Source organism: Notolabrus celidotus, chromosome 17 (assembly GCF_009762535.1).
Source record: "Notolabrus celidotus isolate fNotCel1 chromosome 17, fNotCel1.pri, whole genome shotgun sequence".
NCBI classification, from domain to species: Eukaryota; Metazoa; Chordata; class Actinopteri; order Labriformes; family Labridae; genus Notolabrus; species Notolabrus celidotus.
In genome coordinates this window covers 22362537-22376380 of record NC_048288.1, presented here as the reverse complement: position 1 = coordinate 22376380, position 13844 = coordinate 22362537, and the positions used below count along the sequence as shown (strand labels likewise).

Here is a 13844-nt window from a genome sequence, read left to right as displayed (position 1 = left end):
GGTATCGGCTGCGCGGTGCGCGGTGCAGCTGTAACATAACGCCACGCATCCTGTGGACCCCGAAGCTTTATTGTCTACACATTGTTATTGTTTACATTGTTTCGATGTGAATTCAAGTCAAGGAGCTGAGCTCCTGTTTGTAAAGTAGTTCAGGTGTAGAAACACCAGGTGAGGTAGTAAAACTTTGCATTCACATTTTTTATTTTTTACATATTTCCTTTTTTATTATTTTATATTTTTTTCTGTATTGTTAAAATGTTCTTGTGGGGAAGTTATCTGCAGCCTGTGTAGTTTTTATAGCACCACAAAGTGTTTTAGGTGAGGGAAAATTCAAAATAGTGATCTCACTGTCGAAGCATGGGGACATGGCACCATCATATGGAATGTTTACAATGACAAATTAAATTATAATCAATATCTCAGAATAATTCCCACCAATAGATTATATATATTGGTGGGATGTGTAAATTTGAATTATTCTGATCAAAATCTTATAACAGCTACCAGTGATTGTTTCCTTGATAAAAACGAGTTTCCCCTGGTTGACTTCTAAAAAATAAATAAATACAACAATGAGCCAAAGAGCCAATTCGGCTCTTTGAAAGGAACGGCTCCTCAAGATCCGGCTCCCTTCAAAGAGCCATAAATCCCATCGCTATTCGATTCACTCATTTCTCTCTACGGAAGCTCATCGAGGACAAATAAGATAACGTCATTCACTTCCGCGAAATGCTACAACAACACAGCTAGGCTAAAAACGCGATTTACTTTCGGTATCGTTTACAGTGAAACAGGATGTTTGCATACACTGTTCCCGTGCAGCAAGGTGTGGCGTGTTTCCATGACACAGCTTTCGTGCTACATTAAATATTTGCATCTTTTTATCTCGTTTAAATCACCGAGTTTCAATATGTCCGCGGTGGTTCGCAGCAGCCAAGGCTGTGTTGTGGATGCATGTTCACTCATTGATCAGTGGTGTTCGCCTTGCATACGATTTAAAGATTCCCAAAAGTCCCACGTCAAGTGCCTTTTTAAGAGACAGTGTTTTCAAGTTTTTAAAAGTTATTATAATGTGAATGCCGAGGCTGCTGTTGATGGAGGACACGTGGAGGTGTTGCAGAAAACAAGCAAACTATCGAAGGTAAATAAATGCTGCTTCTGAAGCTGCTGCTGCTACAGCATCACTAAAGTGCTGCTTATTCCTCTGTATTCAAGCTGTCACTGCTGACAGGATAGTGACACAGTATAGTTTGATGCAGCATAGCCTAGGTAGGTAGGTAGGTAGGTAGGTAGGTAGGTAGGTAGGTAGGTAGGTAGGTAGGTAGGTAGGTAGGTAGGTAGGTAACAAAAAAGGAGGGCAGGTAGGTAGGAATGAAAAAAAGAGGGTAGGGATAGATAGATAGATAGATAGATAGATAGATAGATAGATAGATAGATAGATAGATAGACAGATAGATAGAAACTTTATTATCCTTTGGGAAGGTTCCCTCAGTAACCTAATATATATAATATAATAAAATAGCAGCAGCAATAATAAATAGATAATTAACTATACATAATGAGTAGTGCAAGCTTGTTTGAATTGTGTTGTGGTCAGTTCAGTTAAGGCCTATTCCCCCCCTTTGTCCCTTTCTGTACAGATGGCGAGGAATTCCACCCATGAATACATTTATACTAGTGTTGGTATGAAAAAAAACAACCTATTTCTTTAGGATGTGTACATTTCTGAAAATTAAATGTATGATTGTAATTTGAAGTTTCTTTACTGCTTAAAAAAAATACTACCAAACAAGACTTGGAAGACTGAAATATTTGTATTGTGAAAACCAGAAGTATGGACAGGCTATCTGTAATTTTAGAATGAATAACACCAGGATCCCAAAGGTCACTGGAAGATAAAAAGGCCTGGATAGAAAAGATAGGATTTGTAACCTTTGTCACGATAATCGAGTGGGCGATGAGTACCATATTTTGTTTGAATGCAGGAACACAAGCATTCTGAATAATAGAGAGAGATTCATACCCAGGTATTATTTCAAACGTCCCTCTGTGTTTAAATTAATTCTGCTTTTGCAATCAGATAAGCCAAAACATATCTGTAAATTGGGGGCTTTTCTGAAGAATGTCCTTCCATTGTTGTTAAGATCTGCTGTACTTTCACCATGCCGTGTGCCATCATTATATTGTTTTGTTATTTGTAATTTAAGTTCTGCGGCTCCATACCATGTGATCATGGTCTGAGCATCAAATGAAAATGAAAATGAAATGAAAATAGAACATAGAAAAGCACTGAAATAATTTATTTTGCAACACTGGTTAATTTGATCTTGAATTTCCCTTCAGGGAGAAAGTATAATTAAACTGATTTGATACTAACAAGTCTAAAAATGCATTTTGTGCAAAAGTTACTGATATTAACAACAACATCACACATCAGCTATGTATTTATTTTATATTTATGTTAACATAGAAATTCACATTAAACAGTCGTGTCAATACTTAGCATTGTTGTAGTCGCCACTTGAAGTTAACACTTTTTTGTCGTCATCATTATTAATTGTTCACCATTTGTTTGACTAACAGAAAAGGAAACGAAAACACAGCACACTCAACCAGGGAGAGGTTGATGCACTGGCATTCCATGAGAAGGTAAGTCGAAACCTGTGCTCTAACTTTCCACTTAGATTAAGGTTCACGCCCACTTCGAGTAAGAGATGTGTGCTGTAATAGGTTGTCTTTTATGTGTTGAAGAGGGAACAAAGATGGTGTAGTGACTATCCTGACCTGATTTTAGTCACTGTCTGAGTGAGGGAGTGAAGTGTTTTTGACGCACTTCTAAAAGAATCCAATGTCCAATCCGAGGTTATTGTTGAGTTATTTCTTGCCGTTTAATTTTCAAAAAGATAAACAGGTAAAGACAACTTACTTTGAAGGTGATATGCGTGATGAGGATAACAATGTGGTCTAAAACAAGCGGTAAAACCGTGTGCTCTTCCCGTTCTCAGAGATCACTACTTCACCTGTGCCCCTTTTGTAGCATTTACCTGCCCGTTTACCTGAAGTGCCCCTTGTGGTGATTGTGCAAGAAAAACAACAAAAAAAACCAACATAGGTAAAAATGGCTCATACAGATGGAGTTAAATGTCTAAATCAACGATATTAGCATACATTTTTCAGTTTGAAGGCATTCTTAATAAACATGAGTGGTCAAAGAAGTGTTGAGTAAAATCAAAGTTTAAGAAGCAATGGGTGTAAATACTCACTGTGATAGTATTCTGTAGCAAGTTTAAATCTTGCATATGTAGAAGGATTTAGGATAAAGTGCATTTTACTACTACAGATGTGACAGTCGCTGTGTAAAGCCTTTTTGTGGCTCCAAAGGGAACATTGCCTTATCTGGTAAACTGCCTCAAGTGATGTCACCTTAGTCACTGTCAATTTGAGATTAGAAAATAAAGAAGCTTTAGGCCAAGAAAAAAGTGACTTGTTTCTGCTTGAAGCCAGCAGCTCCAGGCTACTTTAGGTGCATTTCGACCAAGAGTCCCGGGGTCTTTTAGCCCCCAGAACTATTTTCCCTGGAACTAAAAGGTTCCTGTGCCCCCATTGTTGTCTGCGTTTCAACCGCGGGCTGAAGTCCCGGGTAGATTGTGCAAATCAGGCCAGTGACGTATGGAGAAAAAAAAACATATTAAATAATATTTTGAAATCTTGATAAAAAACTAAAATAGTAGGCATTCCCAGGAACTCCCTCTGTTTTTCAATAACTGTGTAAACTCCAAAAACATCGTTACGTTCAACTGAAAGTCCCAGGACCTTTGAAAAGTACTACCCCCCAAACAGGGGTTTATCAGGGGGGAGATTATCTACCCCTGAACCAAATTTAGACCCTGGTTCCTCTGGTCGAAACGCACATAATTCAGGGGTTAAGTTCCTGTGTTCGAAAAACGCCTTTTAACTGCTATTAGAGCTCTTGCAACACACACAAACTCTAACTGAACTGTGGAGGCCATCACTCAGACTAAAAAAAAACCCTGTTCTGTGTTCTCATGTAGATCAGGTCTGTGATCCTGGAGGGAACCAAGTCCTTGGTGGATTCTGCCCGATCCCTAGGACATCTAAACGGAGAGGGAGACCCAGTGAAAGAGCCTTTACCTTTTCATGAGTGCGGCCTTGTTCCTCTTTGTGAAATGGCCAAAGAGCTCCCTCTAGTGGATGACGAGGAGCAGGGGGAGTGGGTTCAGCCTCTAATAGCTGAAGATGGGCGTACATCACATGTGGATTTGTTCTCTCGGGTAACAGAGAACAAGGAGGAGTGTGCGGCAGTGGTTTCACTGATGGGAGAGGAATATGTCATTCCAGCACATACAGCCTTCCTGCTGTCTGATTTCACAAGAATACAACCTCTAGTCCACTGTGAGTGCATTGTGTGGACTGAAGAATGTGTCAATACTTTTGTTTTTCGGGCTATAAACAAAGAAAAACTTATAGCCACTGTTGGATTGTGGGAACTTATTTTAAAAGAAGATAAAAGCTACATTTGTGTCTATTGTGGCTTAAATATGACAACGTATTTCTAAATGTATTGTTGTAAATAACATTCTTCTGACTCAGTTTGTTTTTCAAGTGACAGCTCAGTTGTTGTTTTCCAGCCACACTTTGTTTGCTGAATCTTTGCTTGTTTCTCACACAGATGGGAGCAGGTTCGACTTGATAGTTATTGATCCACCGTGGGAAAACAAGTCTGTGAAAAGAAGTCGCAGGTAATTTGACATGCAAGCATTTCGGGAGCTTCAACACAAGACTTAATTTACCTTTGGAGCACGTTGTGATTATCTTCAGCTGCCCTGTGCCAATAAATCATCACAGCAGTGCCAATATTCAGTATAACAGCACTCCTTCTGATGTGTTATTGCTTAAATAATGTTACCCATATTCACCATCTGTATTAAGTATGTTATAATGCTAGTTTTTGATCATTAGCACCACACAACATGTAGGGCTGAACTTGTTCTGTAGGTATTTGGTCATTAACAAAACTTATGGGCAACTTTTTCGCATTTTGTTGAAGGAAAAAGTTCAAAGCAACAACCAAATCACACATGTCAAAAGGAAAAGTCAGTTGTGCATAATATGAACGTCTGAAAATTGTTCATTAACATTTTGACGTCTAACACAGTGAAAGTGTTAACATGCCTTTGGTGCCAGTGAAATTTAAAGTATAACCACAGTCCTCCTGTGACCATGCAAAAAGGTGTCAAGTTTCACGGCAACATGCTCAGTAGGACTCAATATAAATCACCTGACCCATAAATATCAGCCACAAATGTGCGTGTGATATTTTATGGCATTGAATCATATTATATCATATCGTATCGTACCGTAACATAATGTATCACATCGTACCGTAACATAATGTATCACATCATACCGTATTGTATCATATCGTGTCATGTAGAAAGCTAATGTATCGTATGATATCATACAGTAACATAATGTGTTGTATCGTATTGTGTTTTATCCTACCGTAGCAGATCGTATCATTACATAATGTATTGTTACGGTTGTCTCGAATGCCGAACCTAACATAACATCATATTGCATTGTATTGTACTGTATGTATCCTATTTTAACATAATGCATCATATCAGATCGTATTGTATCGTAACATATGGTATCGTATCATATAGCACATAATGTATTATATCGTATCGTAACATAACGCGTCGTATCGTATTATATCATATCGTATTGTATCCTAACATATAACATATCATATCATATCGTATCATATAGTAACATAATGTATTATATCCTATCCTATTGTACCGTGCCAAATGTATCGTATCATAACATAATGCATTGTATCGCAACATATCGTATCGTATCATATCATATCATATCATCGAGTTTTGCACCATGTTGTATCGTATAGTATCATATCATTCCCTTTGGTATTGTATGTTCTGTGTCCGACCTTATACCATATTATATCGGGTCATACCCAAGAGGCAACCTGCGGTCTAAAAATATGAGTCTGATGCGAAAGTGCTGAAAACTGCAGTTCATCGAGGATCTGCTTGAGGCTGGCTCTGGAAGTAATGGAAACCTCATACACACCAATTCAAAAAAGTCGATCTTTACAGCAGAAATAAACATCTTTACAGCCTGGTTCAAAAGACGAGTGTAGCCTGGATAGCTCATTTCTCCATCGGCACACACTGTATGCAGGGTGAATTTTTTTTCTAACGCTGCAATTTCGAAGATATTGAGATTACGAGTCTTCCAATGAGAGGCACAGCTGACTTGATTGACAGGCGGGAACACTGTAGCTGTTGGCTAGGAGGCTCAAAGCCCGCCTCTTTACGTCACAATAGCTCGACAGCAGCAATATGGCTGCCGCCGCCGACTGGCCTCAAAACAGCGCTTCAGAAACAGATGGGTGACGTCACGGATGCTATGTCCATATTTTATTCAGTCAATGGTCATACCCAGAAAATGAGACTGGTAGTACATTTATACACTTGTCGGTTCTTACATGGGGATGTCTAGTAAATAACCATGATGAAGTAAAGAAGGGTAAAAGTTTTATTTCAGTATTATAACTGTCTTCATCTATTTTCTCAATCTAGATACAGTTCCCTCCCCACAACCCAGCTGAAACGCCTCCCTGTTCCCCTGCTGGCTTCCTCCAACAGTTTAGTGGTCACCTGGGTCACAAACCGGCCCAGCCACCTCCGGTTTGTGCGCGATGAGCTGTACCCACACTGGGGGGTAGAAGTTGTGGCTGAATGGTTCTGGGTCAAGGTACAGATACTTAAAACCATGGAAATGTTGACTCACTGGTTTGATTTTTGGATGTTTTAAAGGCTTGCTCTTTTCCTCCAGGTCACCACATCTGGACAGTTTGTGTTTCCTCTTGATTCCCATCATAAGAAGCCATATGAGGTGCTGGTGCTGGGCCGATATCGTTCATCTGCAGATAACTCCACAAGGTATAAACAGTTACACCTTTGGCTATGTCTGTTAGATACTCATCATGCTATTACACTAATATAGTAAATGTGTAATTTTTTATTCATTTTGGACCTCTTTCAGCTCTTCAGAGACGTCAGCAGTACCTGTGGAAAATCAGCGTTTGATCATCAGTGTCCCATCAGCTCTACACTCCCAGAAGCCCTCACTCTCAGGTAAATATTTACAACAACTTCTGATTGCAAACTAGATCTTGGCCCAGTATTGTTGTGTTTTAAGCTGTGCCACCAGAGGGCAGTGCTGCAACATGAATGAGTCTTACCTTATTACACTGCCTCCATGATAAGCTTTAAATCCCACTACTGCGTGCAATGACACAAGCAAACTAAATATGAAGTCTGAGTCACTTTTAAGACTTTAATGGCGCAAATGAAAAGTTAGCCGGTTTGATTTGATACAAATGTGGAAGAAAGTTGATGCAAACAATTGTTCTTGGACAAGAAAAGAATACCAATGTGAAAAATTATAGATTTTTTAAACATCATATGCCAAGAAATAACGGAAAAAAAGACACAACATGCTAAATCTCTGTCGTATTCATTACAAGCAAAGGGAATCCGACTTCAGCTATGACAGGTTTGATAGGTCAGAGAAGGGACTTCTGCTGCTAAGATTTAAATGTGTGTTGCAGCAACACTTGACAGATTCTAAAGCACTCGGCTGCTTTAGAATCTGAGTTCAACCTTGACTATGAATATGCAGCGACTATGAACAGGAGAGGCTTGACGTCATGTTCCTCCCTCCCAGGGGAACGCGATTTATTGTGCAGTATGGAAGGCGAAAACACTGCCAGTGTTTGCAGCTGCCCTTTCAGAAGCCGAGAAAAGCCTCCACCTCATGGAAGTGGCTGTGTTTAGTTAAAGTACGGTGATTCATATAAGGATGCCGTTGCGGATGCCTTAGAGATTATGAAGATTTGGAAACAGATTGTGTTCAATCTCCTAGTTGGATTCAGACCCTTGGCAGCTTTAATATGCATTGTTTTGTTTGTCCCTACTTAATTTGCAGTTGATGAGGGGTTTTCATGGTGTGCAATGTTCACAACTTTATATAAAAGCTCTACAAAACTTAGGGACTTAATTACACTTATTTTCAAAGACAGAAGCAAAGGAAAACTCCTATATTTATGTAACTCTTCTTTGCATTTTGAATGAAGATGATCACTAAGAAATGGTTGGATAAAGCAGCATCTGTTTCTGTGGCAATACTCAGTTGCACTCCCTGTGTCACTTTTTCCCTTCAAGAGGTGAGAACACCTCTTATAGCAGTGGGTGTGGCTCAACACTGTGCATAGTTATCATACATTTCTCCCCCCAGCACTGATTTTGCAAAAAATAAAAGCAGGAGATTTTAAAAACACTCAAAGAGCACACTAATCTGCTTAGTTTCTCTGACTCTCCTCTTTCTCAATCATCACTGTCATTGTGCAGCTTTTGTGTATTCATATCAAGCATGCCACATCTGCTGAAGCCATTGGGTATCCTCAAACATGTGTAAAGCAACAATCCTCAAGCCTGCAGTGAAGAGAAACCCTGACCCACTTCTCTTCCCCTGACATCCTTGGTTGCAAAGGGACACCGTTGTGATCCCCGTAAAGTTACAACAACACCTTGCCAGATGGTCAAGCTGCAGGGAAAAAAAGTGTGTGTGAGCGTCTCTCAATGACAAGACGTGTGGTTTTTTATTAATTAAGTCCCCCCTACTACTTTAGAAATCATGCATAATGAAGTCCGCTCCCAAACTGGTACTATAATTAGAGGTTAAATAGCTGTTCCTTATACTCATCTCAGGAAGAGGCACAGTGCCAAGTGTGTGGGTGTCATGACTGTTGATTGGGGAATAGATTTTTTTGGACAGTGATCCACTCACCAGTTTGTTACACTGGCAACTACAACATTAAGCTTCCTTTGCTTCCAGCAGTGAGTCCATGTAAACATTGTAGCATCATTATTGACATTCCCATTGAACTGCTCATAGCGTTTGCTTCAGAGCTCTAAAACACTGATGCAAAGGCTCTAATTGCCTTTTCTTTCTTAACTACTGCAGTAAGAACTCAGAAGGTTAACAACTGTCATCCAGTGTGAAGTATGGCCTCTCTTGGGTCATACTTTAAGGGAGTTAAATCAGTAAAGCTTTAATTACTTTGAAAATGTTTATGTTCCCATTGTTCTATTCAAAGTAAGGATGCTAAATTGGGATATCATGCTTGATTTTATTTTTATGTATAAGCTTATCTTCCAAAGTAGTAGTAAGTAAATGTCATGGCCACTAGAGGGTAGTCCAGCAAGCTATAAGAAGAATATTGACACATCACTTCATACACCTAAAAACAACATGTTTGCCAAAAGCTGTCAATTTGAAGATAGATGCAGAGAAACATTTGCATCCTTTTCAGGTGTGTTTGATTTAACACTCCCTGTTTCCTTATTCTTGGTCTCCACCAGCTACCAAGGTCCTAATCTACCCTTACTAGCTTCCTATTTCTTCATATTATATGAATGTTATTCTTTTAAGTGTTTGTGAGGACCCTTACACTTTGGTGCAAATCGGGGTGTGTTGCAGCTACAGGTACTCATCCAAAATGTCTTTGGGAACCCTTCATGCAAATCTCAAGGCGGGGCTATGGAGCCAGTTTGCCACGCCCACGCATGAGACCTTATCAGATGTAATTTTTTCACCCTTGCTGGTGTGTGTATCATGGGTTTTAGGGGCATATTAAAGCTGACAAATATACAGTTTATTTCAGACCAGATACAGGAACAATAATAATAATTTGCTTTCAAATATGGTTATAAACCATGTGAGACTTTAACACTAGTTTAATGGTAACCAGGAGGAAGGATTAATAATGTTATTGGATATTAAAGGCATACTCAAGTGTGGCTTTAGGTGGTGTTTTGTTATCTGGGCTGGTTCTATTTTTCTTCAGAAAAAAATAGTCATTAATGATATGTATTATACTGCAGACAGAATCTCAGAGTGAGTGTATTCTTAGTTTAGAGAGTAGTTAGCCATCACTTCCCCCTACCTCCTGGCAGAAGTTTCATACCTTGTCCCATTTGAGATTTAGGCGGATAATTAGACCTTTTATTCTGTGTTCAACTTTGAGAGCTGAGTCACTGGTTGGGGTTGAATTAGTCGGAGAGCTGCATGTTTGGCCTTTCCACTCTCTGACTCTCTGACGTGCGAAGAAAGAGAAAACGGGAGGCAGGACACCACATGGTGCAGGTTGGATCGGTTTTGGTGGATCAGGCTTTCATGCTCATTAACTCCCCGAGTGTTGGCCGAGGGGAGTGTCAGGGAGGTTTGAGCATGCACAAGAGCAGACAGAGTAGCACAGGGGCAGAGGAAGTGAAACGTATCTGTCAGGTGTTCCGCTCCTGGAATATCATCACTTATAGACTCAAGGTCACTGCCAGTCTCCAGATAGAAACTCTGTGCCGGGGTGAAAAGGAGCTGGGTAGTTGCCAGTACTGTTCTCTGCCTATTACTGAGAAAAAGGGAAGGTGCCCTGTTAAAAATGGATGTGGTGCCATAACCTGACTTTCACTGAATTAAAACATTTAGGATATATCTACATTTTCACACAGGATGGTGAAAAAGATATATTAATGCTACTGGCAAACACGTAGTATAAAAAGAGTTAAGTTAAGAAAAAGTCAGAAGAAAGGAAAAGGAGAAAAAATGCCCAAATTAATTTTTCATCAAAGGGGAAACAGTGGTTTCCAATTGTAATATGCTTCTGTAATGTAGTAGTGATCTGGGTGAGCAGGCATGCACAGTGACGTCACTGTTTGAGCTGGAACATAGTTTGAGAATTTAACCAGAGAGGGCAGTCAAATACTTCTCATCAACATGATGGTAAATTCAGCAACAGCCAACTCAAGAAACACTTTTTTTAATGAGTCCCCAAACATAGATGATGCTTTCATGTTCAATCTGCAGATTGCACCTGATTGAAATTCAAGGCGATAGCACCGAAAAAAATTAAAAGTAAGATCAACAATAAAAAAATAAACCTTTTAACCTTTACTCTGTTTGAAGCTCCTGTTGCCCAAGCAACAACCAATATAGTAGACTGAAAAACTAAAACAATGTTGAAATGAAAATACTGCAGTTCCTGGAGAGTCCACTTGAGGCTAGCTGCAAAGCTAAAACATCCTTATTAGCACCCATGTTAAAATCAAACACGTTTACAGCCTGGTTCAAAAGAAAGTTTTTTTTGTTGTTCATTTATTCATTCGTACATTCAATGTTTTTTTTTTAAATACGTCAATTTTGATTTTAGCAAGTTTTAAAGTCGTACATGATTTTGCATAATGCATTAGGCACATTGTAGCTATTTTCCAAGAGGCTTAACACAAGCCTCAACTCCACCTCTTTCAGGTAGGTTGAGTCACTGCTTCCAATATGGCGGCCGCAATCGTTGGGCTTCAAAATCTCTTTTCAGAAACCATTGGGTGGCAAAACAGAGACTACATCCAACTTTTTATAGAGTCTATGATTTGTCCTTTACGTTTCTAAGTTAGTCATTAACAGTCAAACACGTCACTCATTGTGAATCTTTGCAGAAAATGTAAACAAAGGCTGTTTCTGCAGTGTGCTGTAACTTACTTTGTCCGACACCTACTCCAAGGCTGTGATTACAAGCATTTAAAATGACTGTATAGAAATCGTCAGTCTTTTTGCCGATGATCTTTTTTCCTATTGTTTTTCATATTCAGGCAGGAGAGGGAAATCTGGTGTGGAGGGGTATTGTTGACATTCGAAATCTCTCCCTGAACTCATGTTTATTTCAGGACTACCAACAGCAGCTTTAATTCTAATGTGTTACCAGCTAGAAACTCCTCACAGGAGCTTTAATGTAAAATCTATGTTTAGCAAACTATTTCCTGAAGGTGGGTTAAACTTATCTTTGGAGTCATTGATGAAATAAACCCACTTAAACAATTGGAGGTTGGGGGTTCAATCCCAGGTCCCTGCTATCCTCATGCTAAAATACCTCATGCAGCTGTTACAGCAGTGTGGGTGGTAGTTAGTTGATACTGATGCTTGATTTTACGTACAGCTTCTGCTAATAGTTTATAAATACGGTGTGAATGGGTGAATGTGACATGTAATTCAAAAGCCCTTTAAATGCTCAGAAGCTTAGAAAAAGCACTATATAAATACTACTCCACTCACCGTGTCTATAGTTAATTAATTCCATGTTACCTGAAGGTCTCTTCAAGGTTTTCAGGCCAAAAAACATATCTCATTTACAGTGCAAAAGGCCTGCCAATAGATGCATTTATATAATCTGTATGGCCTTCACTGTAACACATTTCTGTATCACTCCAACCAGCATTTTATTGTAAGTCTTATCTATCTATATGATAAAAGCAACATCTTATAGAAGTGATTGTCTAACACGTGTATTATTTTTAATGCCACAGCATGACGTCTGGTGCAGCCATTCTAAAAGATACTGATCAAGTTGATGATTTCAGTTTGACTCCCTCTTACCAGTCACCAAAATGAACAAGAGATGCACAATGTATGAAAAGCAGCCTTGTGATTTTCCTTCAAATTTGAACAGGCAATCAATGAAAGCTTAAGATCATGTTCAATGAGGTAAATCAGCCATTGTCATTCTTTCTCCTCATCTTTGTCCACAGAGGTGTTGAAGCCCTACATCGGAGCCCAGGCCAAATGCTTGGAGCTGTTTGCCCGAAATCTTCAGCCTGGATGGACAAGCTGGGGCAACGAAGTGCTCAAATTTCAACACACAAGCTATTTCACCTTGACACCTTCTAATGATGGAGAAGAAATCCATCAAGATGACACTCCTAACATCTGCACGACTACTGCCTGCTGCTGACGTAGAGCTGTGAAGCAGTGATGGACCTTCAAACCTCGTCAGTATTTCAGTGCGTTTTTTTAAAATAAAGATTCAATACCAAAATATTTCTTCAGCAGGTCTGTTTGATCTGTTCTCATGTTTGTAGGACCTTTGATTTCTTTTTTTGGGTCTGGGTACATGTTTCAGGTAGTGATTCACGAGTCTTATGATGCACTGGGAGAGATGAAAGTGCATTTCTGTGCAGCTATGTTCTGAAGGTACCGCGCTGCAGTCAGATAAACAAAACTCAAGGTTTTTTGAATGATCTTTGGCATGAGACGTGTCTTAAAGAGAATCAAAGTGTTTCTATTTTTACTCATTTTACTTGAACTGAATGTCACAATGATGCTTAATCCAAATAAAATAAATATTTTCACATTACGTGCATGCCTATGCCTGTCCTTTATCAGACTTTTTCTTTAAAGTTCTCACTGAAACAATTCACTGCTTATCTTTCAGTCTGCCGAGGACACTGAATATTCTTTGTTTCCTCCGGAAGACGCATCCTTCCTTTTGACACTCCTCTTACCGACAGTAAAGCCATTAACTACCTTTTTCTGCTGGATGAGGACTCATTAATGAGTCTGTGATCTGAGATGGTGAGGTGATGTTGTGGAGATGAGGAAGGCTGTCTTTATGGCAGCAGAGAAGGACTTGCGGCCCCTGCAACTGAGTACACATCACAGCTAATGAAGCCAGGGTGATGCTATGGCAGGATCATTTGCACATTTACCTTATCAGGCTGTCTGTCTTTCTGACCCGTACATATACACACAACATATTGTACATTTTATTCTTCCTGCCTGCCTTAACTAAAGAAGGAGGAGCAGAGAAAAGCTGTGTGAGAAAAGTTTTCAACTAATTTCTTGCCATTTAACTTTTAAACAGCATGGACTTTGGGTAACTCCAAAGCTACTGTTGTCTGAGCCCA

The 13844-nt window shown here is 39.4% G+C and overlaps 1 protein-coding gene across 1 annotated transcript; it reads left to right on the top strand.

Moving 5' to 3' along the window:
• Positions 1 to 686: 686 nt before the first annotated feature.
• Positions 687 to 13294, top strand: mettl4 (methyltransferase like 4). Its single transcript, XM_034706844.1, has 8 exons — positions 687 to 1141; positions 2584 to 2649; positions 4053 to 4413; positions 4691 to 4760; positions 6630 to 6804; positions 6886 to 6992; positions 7096 to 7187; positions 12690 to 13294. The coding sequence occupies exons 1-8, from the start codon at positions 842 to 844 to the stop codon at positions 12890 to 12892; spliced, it is 1374 nt and encodes a 457-aa protein (XP_034562735.1). The 5' UTR covers positions 687 to 841; the 3' UTR covers positions 12893 to 13294.
• The last annotated feature ends 550 nt before the right edge of the window (positions 13295 to 13844 follow it).

Excerpts from the sequence above, each read along its gene's own strand:
- mettl4 (XM_034706844.1), top strand. The coding sequence starts at position 842 with ATGACACAGCTTTCGTGCTACATTAAATATTTGCATCTTTTTATCTCG. Across the intron at positions 1,142-2,583 it reads AAACAAGCAAACTATCGAAG|AAAAGGAAACGAAAACACAG; the intron begins GTAAATAAATGC and ends TTTGACTAACAG. Across the intron at positions 7,188-12,689 it reads CCAGAAGCCCTCACTCTCAG|AGGTGTTGAAGCCCTACATC; the intron begins GTAAATATTTAC and ends CTTTGTCCACAG.